The 22,050-nt window shown below is 45.2% G+C and overlaps 1 protein-coding gene across 2 annotated transcripts in view; it reads right to left on the bottom strand.

Moving 5' to 3' along the window:
- Positions 1–22,050, bottom strand: part of DAPK1 (death associated protein kinase 1) — a 209,425-nt gene that overhangs the window by 50,876 nt on the left and 136,499 nt on the right. For both annotated transcript variants that reach the window (XM_082657471.1, XM_082657470.1), the window contains 14 exons: positions 15,042–15,180; positions 13,191–13,320; positions 12,973–13,021; positions 12,860–12,886; positions 12,001–12,153; positions 11,601–11,646; positions 10,362–10,451; positions 8,684–8,776; positions 6,225–6,344; positions 5,669–5,767; positions 4,732–4,830; positions 2,822–2,920; positions 1,725–1,922; positions 190–387 (listed from right to left, as the gene is read on the bottom strand). In XM_082657471.1, coding sequence (XP_082513597.1) covers positions 190–387; positions 1,725–1,922; positions 2,822–2,920; positions 4,732–4,830; positions 5,669–5,767; positions 6,225–6,344; positions 8,684–8,776; positions 10,362–10,451; positions 11,601–11,646; positions 12,001–12,153; positions 12,860–12,886; positions 12,973–13,021; positions 13,191–13,320; positions 15,042–15,180 — 1,540 coding nt within the window. The remainder of the gene's footprint in view (positions 1–189; positions 388–1,724; positions 1,923–2,821; positions 2,921–4,731; positions 4,831–5,668; positions 5,768–6,224; positions 6,345–8,683; positions 8,777–10,361; positions 10,452–11,600; positions 11,647–12,000; positions 12,154–12,859; positions 12,887–12,972; positions 13,022–13,190; positions 13,321–15,041; positions 15,181–22,050) is intronic.

The following is a 22,050-nucleotide window of genomic DNA, read 5'->3' as shown; positions in this document are numbered from 1 at the left end:
TAGGAAATTATTCAAAAGTCAGATGTAAAATATACTTAAAGTGGAGAGCCCTATAGAAAGGAACAGGTTCACATAAGCAATACTGACTTCGAACAATGAAAAGATGCAGAGAGAAACTTGCCCAAACCCGGAAACACGTGGACAGACAGACACAGACGGACTCTGCAGGGATCTTCCTTCCAGCTTTACCTTGTTGGAGAGATCCAAATTGCAGTTGGCTTCACAGAGGGCCACCACAATCGGCACGTTGCCATCTTTGCAGGCCACATGGAGGGGGGTGTTGCCATGCCTGTCTTGGAAATCGACGGAAGAGCCCTGGCTGATGAGAGCCTGGATGACCTCCATCTGACATCGTCTCACAGCAAGATGCAGAGCTATGTGTCCGTCCTGCAACAAACACCAGGGCCGTGAGTGCTTTCGCTTGGGCACGTGGGCCTGGACGCTTCCCTTTCCAGCTGCACTGGGCCAGGTTTAACTGGCAATGGGACCATTACTGCAAAGCCTGAAGGAGGATTAAAACCGTGAACTTTACTCCTGGTGGGGTCGGGGCGAGGCCCCATACATCTCACTCTGAATAATCCCAGACCAAGCTGAACGTCAGCTTAATTAACCTAGGCTTGGCCAGTACATTCGGGTAGGAAGACTCCACACTCCTTTTTGTCTCTGAATTTATAGGACTTCAGTTATGTTTGGTACTCCAATGGCCTCTTTTATCAAGTATTTGAAAAACACTTTTCAAAACATTTGCTCAGCAATGTTTACTAACTTCCTAAGTAGAAAGTTTATTATTTTATTTGACACCAGGAGAAACTGAGAGAGCAAGGCGACTTGCTGTCATGGATATGAGCATCAGTCCGGGAATTCACCTGCTCTAGAACCCCCGGTGAAGAAGCGTGTTGAGTTGTAGGAGCTGGGTAGAGGGAGTGTGGAAACATCTCTGTAACGTACTTGTTCTAGGGTTTGCTCAGTGTCAGCACTACTGACATTTGGGACCTGTCCTGGGAATTGTAGGCTGTTCAGCAGCACCCCTGGTCTTTATCTTCTAGATGCCCCACCCGGGCTGTGACGACCAAAATATGTCTCCAGCCACTACCAATGTCTCCTGGGGGCAAGGTCACCCCACTTGAGAGCTACTTCTCTGTACCCAGAAAATACTCCACAAGTGGCAGTTCCTAAATTAACCACAGTGTGCCAGATCTAACTATACACAGCAACATCACAGCCTCATTGTAAGTACGAGTTCACTATAAGAACAGATTACGCTGAATGTGCTTAATTAAAAAAGGAAAACCTGGCCTGGAATTGAGACTGCCAAACGAATAAGAATAGTTTATTGTTTTTCTACAAAATAGCAGGTGATGGAAGTAAATAAACCACCTATTTCTTTGTCTATCTACAAATTAATAGTGTGTTGCCAATTTCAGTCCTAAGTGAGGATTTGTCTTGGGCTCTGTGATCATCACTGTACCTGCTGCAAAGCTAAAAAGGCTAAAAATAGAGACCTGAGTCATCTGACCAATTCATAAATTTTGTTACACCCCACAAATGAACATTAATTATTAAACAGAATCTAGAATCACAGAATCTTTGGAGAGGAGAAAGGATAATATAACTTGTTGCACTCAAGTTTGTTATTTTAGGGTAAAGTCACTGAGAAGTCTTGTGGTCCCTCCAGCCCCCCAGATCACTTTTCAGCAAGTGGGATATATTGACCCACTAAGCACCTTGTCGGATGCATTAAGGTCGGCTCCGTGCTCAGCCAGACACTCCACAATGTCGTGGTAGCCCCTGGCGGAGGCTGTCAGGAGGGGGGTCTCTCCTTCTCGATTCTTAATGTTCACATTGCAGCCGGCTTCGCAAAGGACTTTGGCCACAGAGTAATAGCCGTGCCAGGCAGCACAGTGCAGGGGTGTTTCTTCTTCCTGGCCAAGGAGACAAGTACATAGAGGAGGAGAATGCAAGACTATGAAAGAAAGTACAGGCATGGTGAGAGTCCTGGCCAAACCTGGCAGCAAACTCAAGGCAGCGGATTGAAAGAGCTCGTAGCTATTGGAGCAAAACATTAGTGTGAAATAACGGGCATGGGTCTGACGGCTTTCCTTAATTCGAATTCAGCTTTCTCAGCATTTTACTGACAACTGACTTTGCGGAGCCCACTGGAACCATGGCTCAGCTCTTCTGAACAATAGAGCCTCTGCCTGGGTGGATTTATATCATCTGTCTCGTAAAAGTGCTGTCTGTCCTTTACTTCACTGGAGACTACTAACCATGGGACAGCACTTCTCTGAGCAGGAACTCTTCGAATAATCTTGATGCCCCCAGATTCCTGTCATGTATATAGCATAAAGATGAGTCACATAAATTGATTACTGCTCTGGCAAAGAAGGGGCCAAGACAACCAAGCTTTAACAAAAATGGTTGGTCGTGAGGTCTACATATTCATGATCAACATCATTAGACACATGTATCTGTCTATGAGGGGCGGCTGTACTGTAGTGGTTACGAACACAGACTCTGGAACCAGACCGGGTGGGCTTGAGCACCGGCTCCAGCACCGTTGAGCTGTGTTACCTTGGGCAAGTTCTTGAACCTCTCTCTGCCTCAGTTTCCTCATCTGTAAAATGAGAATTACAGGGTTGTCCAGAGGATTAATGAACGGATGAACGAATGTTAGTGCTTTTGCTCGAGTCCCTGCCCTCTGTAATCTAAGGAGAAAACCTAACTTGGATAAAACTCCGTAAGACCCAGACATATCACCTGGCTGCCTGTATACCCATGCAAAATGCAGAAAGAAGTGAGGACATCAGGTACCATGACCCACCTTGTCCTGGAAGTTGGGATTTGAGCCAAAGCTGCACAGTAACTGAACCACATCGGCATGGCCATAGCGAGCTGCCACATGAAGGGCTGTCTCTCCAGACTGCAAAAGACACAGCCAAAGATTCAGAGCCCCCTGGGAGCCGTCCCACTCCCACCCATGCCTGGCTCCACCTCCTCCCCTGAGGTGGTACCTGCCCCTCTCAGGCCAGATGCCCCTTTGGTGACTGGGCCAAGGACCCTGGGGTGGGGCACCCACTATGTAGCTAGCGTTAAATCCACACACCTGGCTCATCCTGTGTGTGATAACCCTCCCTCCCTAAGTAAGAGTGCGTTCCCTTTTTTGTGATAGCTGGTCTCAATTCTCATTATATACTGACGCTTCCAGCTATGTGATTTTTTTTCAAAACACAAAATTCCTTTTTTAATATTAAGTTCTTTAAACACAGGGTTTTATTTAATACCAAGTTTCTGATTTCATTTTGTCTATGTTTAGAATGTCATTTCTTACATTCTCAGAGATTTTAAAAAACATTACCATTAGCCCATACAATAACATTCTATGAATTAGTCATAGATGCAACTTCCTTAAGATTTTTTTTTATATCTGCCATGAAACTGTCAGAATAAACTGATCTAAAAACATAACAGAATGAGATACTTGTTGCCACCCGGCAGAAAACTGTTATAATAAATGTATGTCGGGACTTCCCTGGTGGTCCAATGATTAAGAATCTGCCTTCCAATGCAGGGGATGCAGGTTTGATCCCTGGTCAGGAAACTAAGGTCCCACATGCCATGGAGCAACTAAGCCTGCATGCCGCAACTACCGAGTATGCGAGCCACAACTACAGAGCCCACGTGCTCCAGAACCCACGGGCCACAACGAAGAGCCCGTGCACTACAACGAAAGATCTCAAGTGCTGCAACAAAGACCCGATGCAGCCAAAAATAAATAGATAAATATTTAAAAAATAATAATGAAAAAAAATAAATGTATGTCTTTAATGTAAATGTCCTCCCTTAGATATGGTGCAGTGCACAATACATACAACTGTATGTGGCAGCCCTGACTGAACATGACAACTCAGTCTACTGGTAGTAGAATCAGAGAGGGGTTGCATAATGGAATACATAACAGATGAGAAAATAGGAATCTTAAGTTCAGGTCCCAGCCCTGCAATGAATTCACAGGGCCGCTGTGTGGACTGAATGAAACATGGGTACGTGAAAGTAAGGTATCTTCCTAAACCAATCATTTTGATAACATCTTTACCCCAAAAGCCTTACTTTACTTGCATTGTCTCATTAACCCTTCTAGTGCCAGTGATCGTAAGGTCAGCACCGTCAGTCAGTCACATCAAAGAGGAAGAGAATGGTAGAGATGTGCACATGGCGGGTCAAGAAGAGGACCAGGACTCAGGTCACTTTCTGGTTGTCTTTCTGGCTGAACTGAGTTTTCATGTTATGGGGAAGATAGTTCACTGCTTATATAACATGGAAAACCCTTGGCAGATTTCAAGTAAAATCAGATTTTATTTATTTATATTAAAAAAAATTTTTTTTTTTTGCGGTATGCGGGCCTCTCACTGTTGTGGCCTCTCCCGTTGCGGAGCACAGGCTCCGGACACACAGGCTCAGCGGCCATGGCTCACGGGCCCAGCCGCTCCGCGGCATGCGGGATCCTCCCGGACTGGGGCATGAACCCGCGTCCCCTGCATCGGCAGGCGGACTCTCAACCACTGCGCCACCAGGGAATCCCCCTGATTTTAATATTAGACTAAGCCACCAGCAAAAAGAAACTTCTACTTAAATTCTCTGTAGGAAGATTTTGGTCCTGAATCCTTGTTCTTTGGGTCATGATGCAGAAGGCATGCCTTTTATTACTTTCCTTAAGAAGAGAAGTGGCCTTACCTTGTCTTTAACATCCAAAGGGCATTTGTTCTCATTGAGAAATTTCAAGGTATCTACGTGGCCATGCCGAGAGGCCCAGTAGATGGCATTGGATCCACCCTGTACAAAAACCAAGGCAGAGTCACATTCCCAGACTGGATCTGAATGCAAACATCACTCAGTTGCTATATTTCCCTTCCTATGTGATGACAACCTCCAAAGGAGCAACTCCCAAGAGGAATAAAACCCCATTTCGCTTTTCAGTTTGACAAAGGGACCAAGGTTATGTAAGACGTTAACATTCCAGGAAGCTGGGTGAAAGGGATAAGGGAGCTCTCTATACTATCTCTGCAGATTTTTTTTTGGTAAATCTAGAATTATTTCGAAATAAAAAGTTGTTTTTCTTTTCCTAAAACCTTCATTTCAACTTCTGGTTAGAATTCCCTATATTGTCAAGGGCCAGATCTAGTCCCTTTACAGCTCAGTTGAAAGTCTATGGAAGCTGATGACAGACCCGTTGTAATGACGCTTAGCTGATCATCCCTTGTGTCTACACTTCCAATGTGGTCTACACCTCAAAGCATATCCTCCTTACTCTGTTGCCCTAATTAATGTGCGGGCAAATACATTTCTGATGAGATTAATTGGATAATTAAAACATTTTCAATGTGACATCAAATAACACCGCTGAGTAAATATGATCAGTAAGGAGTCCATCTGGGGCAGGACACAAAGAAAGGCTGATGCAGGGCAACTGAGCCACGAGGAAGATGAATGTTTGCCTTTTTCTCTGTAACATGTTAGACAGGAACAGGCTATTCAAGTAGTTCATCTTCCTTTATAGGAAACTGAGAAACGAAGTAGGGCATATGTGTTATTTTTCTCTATTACCTTTCGATTAGAGACATTTGGAAATACTTAAAAAATTAATTCCTTTGCAATAAAACAGAATTATGACCTTATCCTGGACATCGATTCTTGAGCCTCTTTTAATGAGCAACTGTAGTATTTGAATATTCCCACAGCCAGCAGCAATAAGTAACGGTGGTGTCCCATGCTGGAAAAGGCAAGAAAAAAAAATACCTATTTTTCAGGTTTGGTAGGAAAGGAAAAGCCCAAACTAGCCCTGCTGCCCCAGATACCTTCCTGTGTCTCCACAGACACAGGACACATTCCTGTCCTGCGTGACAGGAACGGAAGACAGTCAGAAGGACACAACATCTTCCTCTTTTGGATTCACAATCCAAAGTGACATTTTCATTTGCACGATGAGCACATTTAAATTTTCATGGTTAGAGGCGAGTGCTAGGTGCGTGTAGAAAGGCCCTCAACGCAAAAAGACCTTATTCCTAACTCAGCTCACTTTCTAAGCAGAAGTGATTTTCCCCACAGTATGGAGCTTACAACAGTAAGGGAGAATGAAGAGCAGATGGGGTCTTTCCACCTTGGACTTGGAGGTGCCCAATCACCATGACCCCCCGACCCCCACTACCCCTGGCAGGACAGCATCAGACCTTGTTGGGTTGGTTAACGTCATAGTTGGACAAGGAGCCCAGGAGGTGCTGCAGGCCTGGGACGTTGTCATCGTTGATGGCGTGGATGATAGCTTTCATCACGAAGGAGTCTTCCTCATCCTTGAGAGAGACATGGAAGAGGGAAAAAGTGTTAGACTGTTGGTCATGCTGCTCCTTTTACCAACATCAGAGAAACCAATGCTCATTTATTAAAAGGAGTGTTCAGGGGAAAGTAAGCCATTTAATCCCAAAATCCACTTGGTCATGAAGGGAAGCAGGAGGTCATTTTTTGCCCCTTCACCTACTATTTATCAGTGTCTTTATGCTGCCTGCATTATTACCCAGAGAGCAAACATCTCTTAAGATTCAGATTTAGAACAACGATTGATGACAAACTACACTTTGTGTTTACCTTAGGAATCTTTAAAAACATATAGTCCCAGAAACCACTGTAGAAAATTTCAGGTGTAACTCAGATTCTAAAAACCATAGAACCAAGGAAATGATATCTTTGAATAAGAAAGTCTTACTTTGTAATTTTTGCAATTACAGATTGTCATTTTTTGAGCACTAGAAATTCTTCATTCTCTAGGTATTCTATAACATAGCAAAATTCTCTGAAAGCTGGTCACAATTATTTTTAAAAAAAGGTATGAAAAGGGGAGAAATGTAAAAATAAAGGCCAGAAATGGGAAAATGGAGGTATTTCATTTACAAAGAGAAAATAACTAGATACTGTGGAACAGTAAGTTTGTTAAATTTTTGCTACTTTGTTAAAGTACTTTCTTAAATATAAATAATAAGAAATTTGCACAATATGGTAAATTAAAACAAACAAAAAATAAGCTAGAAAAGTCCCAAACAAAAGTTTTGGACTTACAGAGGTACTGCTACTAAAATTTCAAATCTGGAAAAGCGTACCTACAGAGGCTGAACCTCTGCCTATGGGGGGTGGAATGGAGAAGGCGTTTCTCTGAACTCTGCTTTCTCTTCTCTATAAATCTGAATCCAAACAAGCTTCATGAGAGACATAATAATATCTGCACAGAGTACATGTTTAAGAACACCACTGGTTTTGCTTTTCTATCACAATCCGAGTTGAAGACTAAGAGACATTTGACTGAAAGTGAGAGTGACAAGAAATGGGAGAATGGGAGGAATAAACACGTTGTTGTAACACAGCCTCACGATCAGCAGGACACTGAGATGATGAGAGAGAGACCCTGAGGGCTGGGGAGGGGGGTCTTCCCACCTGGAGCTTCTACACAAGCCCTGTCCCTCTCTTACCCTAAACTCTTCATTGCAACAAACTGTCTCCCAACTGATTATTCAGGGCAATTTTAATTTGTAAGATTTCATTGTTCTCATCACCTTACTTAGATTAATAGTTTATATCTTGTCCTGGTTCCACGGCCACCCTCAAACAATTCCCCAGTCCAGCTTTCCTCCTCTTTCTCTCCCTTCTCCTCCTAACTTGCTTCTCTCCTACTTCTTTATTTCTTTTTAAAATTTCTTATCTCTTTTCAGGCTATAAGGTTAGATCTGGAACTTGAGTAAAACTACTGGCTTCAGGGAGTAAAAAAAGAGCTGGTGTCTGCTGATGTGTGATCCTGCCCTTGGAGTTCCCGGATTCCACTCAGGAAACACTGACTATTCAGTTACAGGAGCAGGCTGGTTCCCACAGAACCACCCTTTCTGCCTTTTCTGGAGTCCCCTTTACCTCCAGGATTCACAAAGCCCCGTTGTCTGACTGTTGGGGAAAGTCTCGTTGAATTCTGATGTGTCCAGTCATATCTGAAGAGTTAATCTGTGATTAGGTTTCAGTTTGGATTAAGGGAAAAAAGTCGTGGAGTTGTTCTCAAGAGCCTTTAGAAATCAATACAACATCAACAAAGTGAGTGGGTTTAGCCATCTGGTCTACCACGAACTATATCAGCAAATTCCACTGCATTTCCCCTGATTTTCTGGTGTGTGTGTGTGTGTGTGTGTGTGTGTGTGTGTGTGTGTGTGTGTGTGTGTGTGTGTGTGTGTGTGTGTGTGTGTGTATGTGTTCAGAAGGAGGGTTGTCTGCCCCTTTTGTACTAGTACAGTCTAAGATTCTCCAAGGTTGGTGGAAACAGAGGGCTCTCGTTTTAGTTCATGAAAATTAGAATATGATCTTTCCTCTTCTACTGGCAAGCCTCTCTTTTATCAAACCGTGTTGGAGGTGAGAGGAGGGTGGGAAGGTGGTAGTGTTAGAGCTAGTAGGTATAGCCAATCAAAACAAAGAGGAAAAAGGACGAAACAGTAACAGAGTAGATCCAATCAGCCACCCCAACTCCCCCACTCAAGAGGAGGAAGAACAGGCCTGATGTTTCCAAGACTTCAGGTTTTCTGGGTTGCTGAACAAATTAAACAACCTAAACACGGTAAATACACAGTGCTAAGAACAAACCTATCTGGGGAAAAGGTTTGCTTACCAGAGTATCATCGCTTCTGGCAACACTCATGTTACTTCTGGACAAGAATGACCTGGATAATCTTTGGCACAGTGATATCAAGCGAACAGATTGCTTTAAGAAAAAAAAGAGAGAGAGAGAGAGTGAAAAAAATGCAGGGGGAGAGGAGGAGAGAGAGCTTACATAACAATACTCAAATTAGTGCAAATGACAAAGCCTTTGAGATAGCATTCAAGGCTGACAGCGTGTATTATTCTTCAGGGGTGGGCGATCCCACAAGCAGGTTGGATCATATTTTTTTTTATTTTTTATGGTACGCGGGCCTCTCACTGTTGTGGCCTCTCCCGTTGCGGAGCACAGGCTCCGGACGCGCAGGCTCAGCAGCCATGGCTCACGGGCCCAGCTGCTCCGCGGCATGTGGGATCTTCCTGGACCAGGGCACGAACCCATATCCCCTGCATCGGCAGGCAGACTCTCAACCACTGCGCCACCAGGGAAGCCCGGATCATATTTGCTTAAAGAAATTTGTAAAGGTCTTATAAATCAAGACAACAATAGAGAGAGATTCTCCTGCATTTCCTTATTAAGCTGCAGAACTGGATGCATCCCTTCTCTCTCCATATTCACTCTCTACTCTTTGAGGAATGGGATCTTACCCTAACAAAGCCCTTGCACGTCTCCCCTCAGAGAAGCATGGTATGCAAGGGTCTTGCCCTGTGTCCTCGGTGCCCAGGCAAGTTGGTAATGGCAGACAGTGTGACTCTCAAAACTCATCCAGTTGTTGGAAATGAGCAGGTTGGGGACTCTTTAGCCTATAGGACAAACACCTCTGCACTTACTCTCAAAGGCAGAAGCAACAGGTAAAGAATGTGTGTGTGTGTGCGTGTCTGTACATGAATGAAAGAGAGGGAGAGAAAGAGAAACTTATGGTGGTTCACTCTACATTTTAAGCCTTATTTTCAAGGCTTCTGTGAGACTAAGAGTCAAGTCTTGAGTAACCCATGGCTGTGGTCCTCCTCATCTCTATCAAGCCATCCCCAACCTGATGAGTACAATGAGGTACACTTCTGGCCCAGTGATGAGGAGACATGGCAAGTACCTGCTTCCTCTGGGCTTGACATGACCCTGTGCACAGGAAGCCATCCTGTCCCCTTCTTAACCCTGAATTTTCATTTGTTCAAGTTTGGCTGGAATGCCCTTTAGAGCCACATCCTACTCAGCCCCTGCAGAAACCATCCGCACTGAGAAGGGATCACATCGCAGACGCTCATGGTCACACCCCACCCCCATCCCAACCACTCACAGACCAAGGCTGGATTTAGAGAACCATTTACACAAGTTCTGGTATAATCATAATGCTATGGTGCCTACCACAAGAAACAAATCTATTTAAAATGTGGCTTGTTCCCTTTAGAAAAAGACTGCACTATAATTTTATTGTACTGATTTAAAAATTTGCCTTGGGAATGGTTTTAATTTAAAAAAATGCAAAATTACATGTGAAAAGATGAGTTAATAGGACTGAAATAGTATTTTTGATTGTCTTTGAAAATAGGGCAACAGTGCAGATGACTACAGAGTGAATTTTTAAAAAGGATGCAGTTCTGCACTGCCAGTATCAGAAGAAGTGAGCCCTGAACAGAGGGAGAGCCACAGGGGACACAGAATTAGTTCATCCCTTCAAATCAAACAATCTTACTTTCCATTTTTTCCGGGCTGCGAACTTCTTGAATTTCTCCATGTTTACTGCCGATGCTTTTCTACTAAGTGCTTGTTGGGTATCTTTAGGCTAAAATGAAAATCCAAGAAAGACAATTTAGAGCTCTCAAATTATAGAAATGCGTTACATGACAACTTTTGAAATCCTCTCATTATTTGGGACGCTTACATATTCACCTTGCTAAAGTAACAAAACGAGTTGGGATGATATGCCTGATCCAGGAACCTAGTCTCCAGAGGCTAAACTCTTGTGGCTAAGGGTTTGAGCAAATCCATGAAGGCTGGATCTTGAGGGAAAGTTGAAAAGTTGAGCTTGGACAAGCTGAATTACAACTTTCCATAAGAGAATCTGGGAATGGCATGATTCACGGTGAGGCCACATTGCGAGGCATGTGAACTTAACATCATCAAGTCATTTAGAGCTGGTTGGGACCTCAGATGTTAGCAAATTCGGTCTATCTTACAGCATTAAAATCCCTCCTACTGCATTTTTTCAGGAGGCCATGCAACTCTACCTCTGAAGGAAGGAGACACCGTTGCCTTCTAGGGAAGCCCAGGCAAGTGCTGGGAGCTGGCACAGACAGAGGTCTCCAGCTGCCCCAAAACTACTTCTGCAACGCAAGTTACTGCACCACAATGGTTCCATGATTTTATTCTGTAACTGCCATGCTTCCCCACCCTTAGTCCTTTCTGGTCTAGCTGAAACAACTTCCATTCTTTAACCCAAATGCTGACAGGCGCCAGGCAAACAGTGTAAAGTTGTATATACATCGGGGGTGGCTGCTGGCCTGGTACAAAGGCAACTGGGCAGAGTTTCTGGCAGCCTTGCAGAATGAGGGCTCAGTGTTGATAGATCTTCAGATTTTTCAAGAGAAGCTGGAAATCCAGATTTGATATGATACTTAAATGTTGGAAGTTAATTCAAGAATTTTCAAAAATATTGTTTGGGCTAATATCCCACAATCAAACTCGAGGCTGTTGAGTGGACCTGCCCTTCAGTTCCTCATCACAGTCCTGCACTGTGGTAGCTCGCTCCTTTCTACCTCCGTCATCATGAGGATTCTCTCAGCTGTCAGCTGTCTTAAAGTATAGCACCAACAGCAAACACAAGACTCCAGACGTGACCGTGGTTAGAACCCATAGTGCCTAGTGATACCCTAGGACAAACGAATTCCAGGTCGCCCTATAATCCCCAAACCAATCGCAATATGCAACTTACCTTGATCCAGGGATGCTGCAAACTATCTTGAATTGTCATTCTCTTCCTTTGGGGGGGGGGGAAGAAAAAAAATGCGGTGACCATAGAAGCAAACACTAAGGTTGTTTCCATGCTGGCTGGGCCTACCAAGGAGATGCTCTGGAAAATGCAGTTCGGGGCCTGCTTCACGGAGCCGAAAACAACATCAGACTTTGTGTGATTATTTCACTGTGCCCGCAGGGGCTGACTGAGCAGGTACAAAGGGCCCTGCCTGCATTTTCTGAAGCGTTTCACACAGCATGCTTCTCTTTGCCAGGAGGAAACAACCAGGGTCACATAAACGTGGCCATGTGCACAGGACAGGTGCTCTCGTCTAGCTGAGGCCACAGCTGGGCACCTTTCAGGTATAATGGACACTCACTTTGGATCCTTGACGAGGAGTCTTCTTATGAAATCTTTGGCTAGGGCACTGGTATTACTGAAGTATTCTTCCTCAAATTCGTAGTTGACAGCAGATACGTTCGCTAACGTTTCTTGTTTAGTGTCTCCAAGAAATGGGGATGCCCCACTTAGGCTGTTAATAAAACAGGGCACAGAACGTGAGTAAGTCCCTCTTGTGTTGTCATTCTGTTCCTACAATATCTGATAAAGGGAGTGAGGAATAACATTATAATCTGGTGCTTGAGCGGTCACTTTAGAATTCAGTTACATTTTATAGGCCAGTTAATTGTCATGCACAAAAGCTTCAGCTTAATGCAAAGGACAGTTAATTTAGAACAGCATTTAGTAGTTTAAAAAAAAGAAAAAGAAAGCCTTTCCTATTTTCTCAGCAGTAATAGACAGCCATGCTTTCTTTCAGTGATTATGCTGCAGTTTCTGATGACTCATTTCAAATTAGGAGAAAATGTTTCATTAGTATAAACTAAACATGTTGTGGAGGTGTAAAATGAATATGTTTAAAAAGCATGGGGCTTCCCTGGTGGCGCAGTGGTTGAGAGTCCGCCTGCCGATGCAGGGGACACGGGTTCGTGCCCCGGTCCGGGAAGATCCCACATGCTGCGGAGCGGCTGGGCCCGTGACCCATGGCCGCTGAGCCTGCGCGTCCGGAGCCTGTGCTCCGCAACAGGAGAGGCACAACAGTGAGAGGCCCACGTACCGCAAAAAAAAAAAAAAAAGCATACATAAGCTGAACTGATCAACACGACACATAGAATGGTCAGTAAAACATACGGTCTCAAAGAAAGAGGAAAAGAACATGAGCTGTGGATTTGGGTACTTACAGAATATAGGTTATTACCCCAATACTCCTAGACACAAAATAAAAAGAAAAACAACATCAGAAGAATAGTAAAATAAATCAGAAAGGTGACAACATCAAGAACATGCTCCTTACCACATGTCTGCCTCAAGACCAAGAGGTTCATAGTTGACTATCTCAGGAGCTAAGAGGAAATGAACGCACATTTAGTTAGGGAAGAAAGTGAACCAACAGATTCTAATCTTCATGTCTAAACCAGAAACATGTACCAGGGAAATGATGCTGCAGCAGGGTGAATTTTGCCAGCATAATGTTTATGAGAAATGAATGACCACAGGAATAAGAAAACTTACCAACAAACTCTGGTGTCCCAAATATGTTCTTGAATTCATTTCCAAAGTCAATTTTATGGGCCAACCCAAAGTCGATGATCTTGATCCGAGGTTTGGGAACATTTCTATCCAAAAGCATTATGTTTTCAGGCTTTAAAAAAAAGAAAAATAGTACAGCAATGTTCATAGGTGGAAATAACATGATGCCCATCAGATGAATGGATAAACAAAACGTGGTCTATCCATACAATGGAATACCATTCAGCCTGAGAAAGAAAGGAAATTCTGACATGCGCTACAATATGCATGAACCCTGAAGACACTATGTGAACTGAAATAAGTCAGTCACAAAAGGAGAAATAGTGCGTGATTCCACTTACATGAAATACCTAGAATACGCAAAATCGTAGTGACAGAAAGTAGAATAGTGGATGCTAGCAGCTGGGGGTAGGAGGGTTGGGGAGTTAGTGTTTAATGGGTACATAGTTTCAGTTTGGGAAGATCAATAATTTCCAGAAATAGATGGCTGTGACGGTTGTACAACAATGTGAATATACTTAATGTCACTTAACTGCATACTTTGAAATGGTTAAAATGGTAAATTTTATATTATGTTTATTTTTCCACAATTAAAAAAAAACCCTATCATATGTTATGCTGAAGACAAGATGGCAGGTAGTTCTTCCTCTTCCCTGAAAAAACAACCAAAACGTAGGGATGAAAGAGTAGTTGCAAGAGAACACTAGGAAAAATAAATGTCTTGGTTTAGATTCTCCCAGGAGCAGACCTGTGACATGGATTTGGATGCAAGCAGCTTATGTAGGAGGGGACTCCAGGGAATACTTGGTAGAGGAATGAGGAGACAGGAAACAGAAGGAAGGAAGCTGATACAAAGTGTCTTATCAAGGTAGGAGTGACTGGAGCACAATCCCTTTGGAGGACTTGGGGAGAATGGGCAGCACTCAGAACTTTTCAACTGAAGCACGAGGGAGTTGGGGTATTTATCCACCTTCTCCCCAGCTGCACTGCTAAGAGCTGCTTCAGTAGGCATTTACTCTTTGGCATTTCCAGCTCCCAGCAGCAGTCTTTGGGGTGTGTGTTAGTGAGTGTTGGGGGATCCAGATGGGGTCTTGACGGCTCTGCTACAGTAAGTATGGAGAAAATCTTCCCTTCTCTTACATCTATCCTAGCTCCAATGGTCTGAATCACTCACTTGGCAATCAACCCCACACTTTTTGTGATAATCTTCTCGCTGCCTCGGATTGTACCTGAATCTTACATTGCCACTTCTGTTGCTCATATGTATATCTTCCCCTCTCAGAGAGACCATCACCTCTGTGATGGATGGGAGTAGGATGTGCCTTTTTATGTCCGATAATGCCTTGCCTCCAGCCAAGCAAAGACCACAATTAGCCAGTCTCAGAGTTTGGTTTGATTGATTGCCAGAGACTGAGTCAGCCCAGAAGGCTTTGCATCAAGAGGGAGAGTAGAGATCAAGACACCTTCCATCTTATATGCCTTGTAGCCAGAAGGGGAGGGAAACTGGGCAGCCAATGGGTACTCTAGGTTGAAAATACCCCATAACCAACAGCAGCCCCCTTTCTTAGAGACCTGGCTGGTAAGACCCCTTGATTCTTCCCCAAGAATTCTCAAATGTAATCATTAATCTTAAGCCTCTATCTCACACATTGGTTAGGAATTCCTGTAGTAGGCACGCATTATACACTTGCTGATTTATATTGATAATTTCATTGGTTAAACCCCTCTAGGAAAAAAACGTGTATCTCTTTGGGACGCCCTCAGTTTTTCTTAGCAGACAGCGAATGCTGTGGTACGTGTAAGCTTTTATCTGATTCACACCAAGCAACATACCTTGAGATCAAAGTGGGCAATCTGAAGGGAATGCAGGTAGTAAACACCATTAAGAATTTGTTTGAGAAATTCAGTTGCTTCCTCTTCAGTCAGAGATTCCTTTTCAGCTAAGAAGTCAAAGAGTTCACCACCTGCAACACTGAAAATCAAGAGGCAGACGTTATTGATGACAGTTCTGTCTCATATTGATTTGTTCTCTCATAGATGATTTGCACGCTCAAGTGTCTGGCAAGAAAATAGCATTGAGGCCATGCTGAAACTGCTAAGCAAGGAATCAGAATTCTCTGTGCTTCTCCCTGTTGGATAAGAATTCTGCATTCAGGTACATTTGTGCTTGAAAGCACTTGGGTACTGCTTTCCTAATGTGCTAGGTTCACAAATAGGGGAGAGAGTAGAAATGTGATGGGGAAAAAAATTAATGCATCCTTCAGACATCTTAATTAAACATGTTTAGAGAGGAAGTCTTAACTCACTGATTAAAAAAAAACTACAATCCAACTTTGTATAGAATTTAGACTATATCTTCCTAGCCCAAAGAGAGACACCTGGAAAATTCAAAATCTCTGTATTAGCCAATTTTTTTTAAAACACAAATCACAATATATGGCCTGACAAGGATTTTTTGTTTGTATGCTTTGTATTTGTATATATGTAAATACTTCTACGTTTATAAAAATCACATTTAGTAATGAACTTAACAAACACCTTAACAAATAAGAACAAACATACACAAAATCGAAATGCCCGTGGTTGTTGGGGATTTGATGAATCTGTCTCCCTGGCCAGACTGTAAAGCCCTAGAGGGCAGCGGTCAGCTCCCGGCTGCTGGCCCACTGCGCGCAGTCTCCCCATCCTTGCACAGGGCCAGCCACGCAGCAAGAATGAAAAAACTTTTAATTAAGTGGATAAATGAACACACTCCCCTAAAAAAATCCATGGTACTGATTCATGGCAAATAACAGGGAACTTTTAATAAGAGTTTTTATAAGTTAATCTTTATCGAGTTTAACCATATGTTCACAACATAATAATTAACTGCAATTATGCACATAACCATATGTGCATAATCTTTCTTTCAGCAAGACAGCTCCATAAACATACCTACCACATCTACATCCAGAATAAGAAAACTGGTGTCCTTGAGATGAAATTATAATGACAAAAAAGCTATTTTTGTAAAAGAAGAGTTTCAGATCCTGCACCATCACCCTCCAAGTGGGTGTTCTTCTTAGGCTGGCTCAGGATCTCCTGGCACCAGAATTGCTTGGGGTGTTTTCAATATGCGGACCCTGGGCCTCACGTCCAACCTGCTGCATGAGTTTCTAAGAGTGGGGACCAGGAAGGCAGCATTTTAAACAAGCACCCCAGGTGATTCTTAGCACACGAAAAACTGAGGATCAGTTTTCGGAAGCCTTAATTGCATCCTCCCGCTGCAAGGCCTCCCTCTGATATTTAAATTCAGGATGTTTATCCGGAGGGGAGGGCGAAGGGACTCCTCCACCTCCCGGGGCCCAAGAGCGTTTCTGCCACAGAGCCTGAGCCTTGCCTGGGGGGCAGAGGCCTGCAGCTGATGCAGCAACGCCCCTCCACCAACGCACCGTCCCAGCCTCACCGCCCTCGGCCTTGCGCCCCTGCACTGGCTCCCTGACCAACTCCGTGCAGCCCTTTGCGTCGCACATTTTGTCTTCTTTATTCCTCTTAAAACCAACAAAACAGGGAGAGGGAATCTTTCAACGCTAGGGAACAGAAAGAAGGAAAAAATGGGAAGTTGTGAACCAACTAACGCTGAGAAAGACGCTCTATCATCCGTTTGCTTCTCTGCTCTCTGGCCCGCGCGGCCATTCCTTAGGTAAACTGTGGCATCGCGGCCGCACGGTGGGGAGATGGTCCAGGGCTGGCACATCCAACGCCAACCTTGATTCTGTGGCCAGAAGGTTACTCCTTCTTGCTGAGCCTCGTTTTCTTATCAAATGGGAATCATAGGACCCATTCCTCTGAGGGTTTTGAGGACTAATGATAATAAATACACGTAAAGCCCGTGGCAAGCAGGTCTAGCTTTAGGCTGAGGCCCAGTCAGTGGAACCGGTACTGTTATAAAGGAAGAATCCATGCCACCTGCCTAAGGGCGGGCTCCATCATGAAAGTCCCCTTCCTGCCCTGCTTCTCCCCTCTCCCCCTTTCAAGTCCATTGGTCTGGCTTAACCACTGTACTTCCGGTCAGGGGAGCATTACAGATGCTCCTGTAAATATGGTGTCGGCCTTTCCTCTCTTTGCCTCCCCTTCAGTGGCTTCCCCACTCCCCCTTGCTCACACAGCCTGCTTGTGCCTTTAAAACATTGATAAGTTTCCTGACAATAAGAAAGGGCTGGGGTTTGGTTGCTAGGAGTTGGGGCGAATCTTCCAGTGCCCACACAGCTGGGCCCGAGGTGGAGGCCTGAGTCCTTCCCAGGAACCTCACGGCTGCCCCGGCCAGGCCTTTGCTCCCCTTCCTTCTCTGGCTGGCTCTCCTCCCTCTCGCCCAACCTGAGCTTCCCTCAGGCCCGTGACAAGGAGCCTATTTCATCTTCCTGAGACCTGGCGGAGGGTGAGGAGAGCCCGGTTCGAATCCTGCCCAGTTACCCAATCTCGCCACACCTGGGATTCCTCTTTTGTGAAATAAGAGACACCCCCTAGAGTTGTTCTGATGTTCCAGGATATGTTGAGTGCCTCAGCAATCAATCAGTACTGCTGTCTTTCTTCTTGCCTTGCTTCAAATCGTAACCCCCGCTGCCCCGACCACGGCAGCCATGGCGTGCTGGGCCATACTTAACAACCGGCTCTCTGGGGTTGGGCTGGGGCAAAGCCCATCCCCGAGGTGTCCTATTCCCACCATGGTCATTTCAAGCCCCCCTCGTGATGACGGCGACTGTGGAGGTGGGAAGGATGTGCTCAAACAGCTCCGAGACCCGGCCCCCTGAGGCACTGTGGATTTTCCAAAGACGGTGCAACAGCACTCCCCGCCCCTGCTCTGTGCTGTGACCTTGCATCTGGGGCTCCACCCCCTTGAATCTGGATGGGCCCCATCATAGCTTTGGCCAATAAGACGCAGCAGAGTGATGCTGTGCCATCTCCGGTATGCTGTTTCATGGGCCCAGGGCTTCCACATCCTGCCTCTTGAGTCCCTCCTGTAAGAAGTGTGATGATCCCAAAACCACACCGTGGCATGGAGAACCCCCAGAAGATGAGATGCCCCATAAAGAGAGAAAGAGACAAAGGAGCACTGAGTGAGGAGGGAATCTTGGCAGTGAACCCTCCAGCCCAGATGAGGCCATGGAGGTCAGACTGTCCATCTGAGCCCTTCCAGAGTTCCTGACCCACCTAATGCAACGGTCATTTTAATCCGCTGTGGTGGACACCATGAGCACTGCACACATTCCCCTTGAGGAAGGACCTGCTGTCCCCAGTGCTGGGCGTGGAAGCAGCACAGCCCTCAGCCCTCATCCAGCAGGGCTCACCTCTGCTGCAGACCCACTGCCCAAGGTCTTGTCCTTTCCCTGGAAGCCCACAGCCAATGGCTACTGTGGAAACATAAAGCTGAGGTCGACTCACTTCTAGAAATGGCAAGATATTCAATAGTTTAGGCTTCGTGGGCCATGCAGCTTCTGTCACAACTACTCAGCTCTACGCAAGCAGCGTGAAAGCAGCCTTAGATCGTACGTAAACGAAGAGGTGGAACTGTGTTCCAGTAAAACTTTATTTACAAAGAGAGGTGGCCACCTGTTTTGTAAGACATGCCAGTTTGTGAACCCCTGATATAAAAGCCAGGTCACCTCAGCCTAATGTGGGGCAACTCTCAAGAGTCATTCTGGCTCCAGGACTGTTAGGCCAGCCGGGGCTGTCACTGAGCTGCAAGACAGCATGACTTTCTCTGCCCACTCCTACTGCTTCTTCTCCCTTGGAAGACTTGATTCTAAGAGTAGTTCTTAAGGAACATCCTGCATGCTCTTCTCCAGCTCAGAGTCTGCTTCCCAGAGAACCCACCCTACCCTCCACTAAATTTGGGGGTAGTTTGTTATGCAGCAATAGCTGACCAGAACACTCACCATCTTGACTGGGTCTGTTTACTCAGTTCAGTCAAAGATCAGGTTTGCCTTTCTACAGGCTGGCCACCTCGTGCCCTGTTCAGTCTTTCTGTCCCGAGTAACTTAACTCCAACAGTGCTTCCTGACAAGAGAAGTGATAACTGGGAACAACCCTGGAGCCCCTGGAGTGAGGGGCCAGACTGCAAAGTGGCAGTGCCTGATCACAACTGAGGGGAAGGAGGCAGGGGTCATCTCTGATTTTCTCCATCTACCCTGCTCGCAGGCCCTGTGCAAATCCCATGCTGTTCACGATGAGGTCCACACCATTGCTTGTGCGATGGGCTTGTGCTGGGAGCCAAATCGTTCAGCTAGGCATCAGGAGGGTAAGGACACCCCCCATCTCACTGGGCCTGGAACCATCACCGGTTTCCTGATGCCCTGAAGGTCTTATCTACATTCTCATTCTCCTTCACGCCAATACGGGAAGGCAGATGTTTCAGCTGCTTACAAAATCTTCAGTGATTAATCAAAGTAATTGAAACTAAGTGATTTCAGCACAGGTTGGGGAGCGTGATAAGTATCCTTTGTTAATTTACCCCCGTTTGTCCCCCAAACTCAGAAGGTAGACAGTGACTTGAAGATTTTTTTTCATGGGAACTTTCACATACATGCTTAGAATCAGAACTCGAATGCTTACAATGCAGCTGCCACACAGCAGAATACTGTTAACAAAAACATCAGTCAAAACCCTAGTATCTTCACTCTTTGTTCCAAATTTTACATTTTGCTCAAGAGAAGGAAGATTGATGGAGGGAGAGATGAGCAATTTGTTCAGCAAATTTAGAAAGCTAGTTTCACCTCCTTTATTAGGTCTTTCAGTCAGTGTTTTAAATTATAGCATCATCATGGAAATTGTGTGGAATGCATGCTAATAAGCATTGGCTGTTTTCATCAAGAGCTCTGGAAAATACGAAGTTTCCCTCTCCTCCCCATGCCTTTCATTACCACCAAGGCCTCCCCTACAAGCTAGCTCTATCGGAATGTCATTAGGACACATTACAGCTTTAAAGATAAGGTAGGCCTGCAGAGTGACATAAGAGAAATTATTATAGGATTCCAATTTCAATATTAAAACACTATTCCGGTTCCCCGACTCTTGCTAGGAATGTCCAAGATACAGCAGGACTTGATTCTGGACTAGATCTGGTCATAATCTAAACTGCAGGGGACTCTTGGTTATAAACTGATGAGACTTTTCAAGGAAAACACTGTGATTCTACCACACTGGGCTGGATTTCCCTGTTGGTGTCTCAGAGCAAGTATGTGTGGTTGTTGAATTGGGGGCCAAGGCTACAATTCAGTAACCAAGTACGCTCTGCCAGGGCACACCATCGGGGTCCTGGCCAGCTGTGATGCAGAACCCTGGGAGGGGCGGCAAGAGGACTGGATGGGCCTCAGCACACAGGTCCCCAACTCCAGCTCTGGCCTCAGGTTGTGAGTAGCTGGAAGGGAAGTATGGAGGTCACGTCCTTTCTCTGGACCTCAACTTTGCTATCTGTACAGTGACAGGGTTGAACTGGTAAGCGACTCTCTAACCTTAGTGTACATAACAAGAACTGGGGGGGATTTGGCAAAAATCAACTGGCTAGAACCCACTTCCTGAGGTTCTGACTCAGCAGGTGGGGCCCCAGAATCTGCATTTTAACAAGTCCCTCGGGTGGTCCTGATGCTGGTGGACCACACTTGGAGAAGCCGATCTCTCATGTCCCTTCCAGTTCTGATAATATAAGATTCGATCAGCCAGCGTGCGAATGTAGCAGAGCTATGCTCCCATTACACTTACCTTTTCCTCCTGGGTGCATAGCTAATCTGCACTTCCCAGCTCCCTTGAGTCAGGGACTAGTTCTAGCCAGTGCAACGTGGACCAGAATGACGTGTGCCACTTTCAGACCCAGCCTCTGAAATATCTCACATGATCTTCCACTCTCTCTCTACCCTTTCTCTTTGGCTACCTGAACACAGATGACCCAGCAGAGGACCCCAAGGAGGACCGGGGACAGCAAAGACATTAGGTAGAAGGAATATGGATCCCTGAGTCAATGCTTGTAGGAGAGCCGCCCCACCTGTAACATCCACATTGGACTTTGAGTGAGTGAGAAATAAATACTATTAGATTAAATCATTGAGATTTTGTGGTTATAGTCTGTCTTCTCTAAATATAAAACTATTTAGTCAGAAGTAAAAATTCAATCCATTTTTTAAATTAAAATGAAAACACCTAATGCAAAGCACAGAGTACACTAACTGTCCCAGACATCTACTGCTGTGTAACAAATCTCCCCAGAACTTAGTGGCTTTAAATATGTCAATTATTTTGTGATCTCTTAAAGCTTCGATGGGTCAGGAATCCAGGAAGGGTTGGACTGGGCAGCTCTGGCTCAGTGTCTGTCATGAGGGTGCAATCAGATAGTGGCTGAAGCCAAAACCGTAGGGTTGCTGGAGCATCTAGGGGCTGTCTGGGTATCTCTCTCCATGTAGTCTTGTGTCTCCATGTGGTCTCTCCATTTGGGGTAGTATGGGCTTCCTCACAGCATGGAGGACTCGAGACAAGTGGACTATTTACATGGCAGTTCAGGGCTCCAGGGCAAGTGTTCTAGGAAACAGGGTGGAAGCTGCCTCAGAAGTCATAGAACATCAAAAGGGAGTCACAGCCCATCCAGGTTCAAGGGGAGGGGATTTAGAATTCATCTCTTTTTTTTAAAAATGTATTTATTTTATTTTTGGCTGCACTGTGTCTTTGTTGCTGTGCACGGGCTTTCTCTAGTTGTGGCGAGCAGGGGCTACTCTTCACCGCGGTGTGCGGGCTTCTCATCGCGGTGGCTTCTCTTGTCGCAGAGTACCAGCTCTAGGTGCATGGGCTTCCATAGTTGTGGCACGTGGGCTCTAGA

The sequence above is a fragment of the Grampus griseus genome (assembly GCF_964374135.1).
Source record: "Grampus griseus genome assembly, chromosome: 6".
Lineage (NCBI taxonomy): Eukaryota > Metazoa > Chordata > Mammalia > Artiodactyla > Delphinidae > Grampus > Grampus griseus.
The sequence above is the reverse complement of the archived record's forward strand: the minus strand, read 5'-3'. Positions and strand labels throughout refer to the sequence as shown.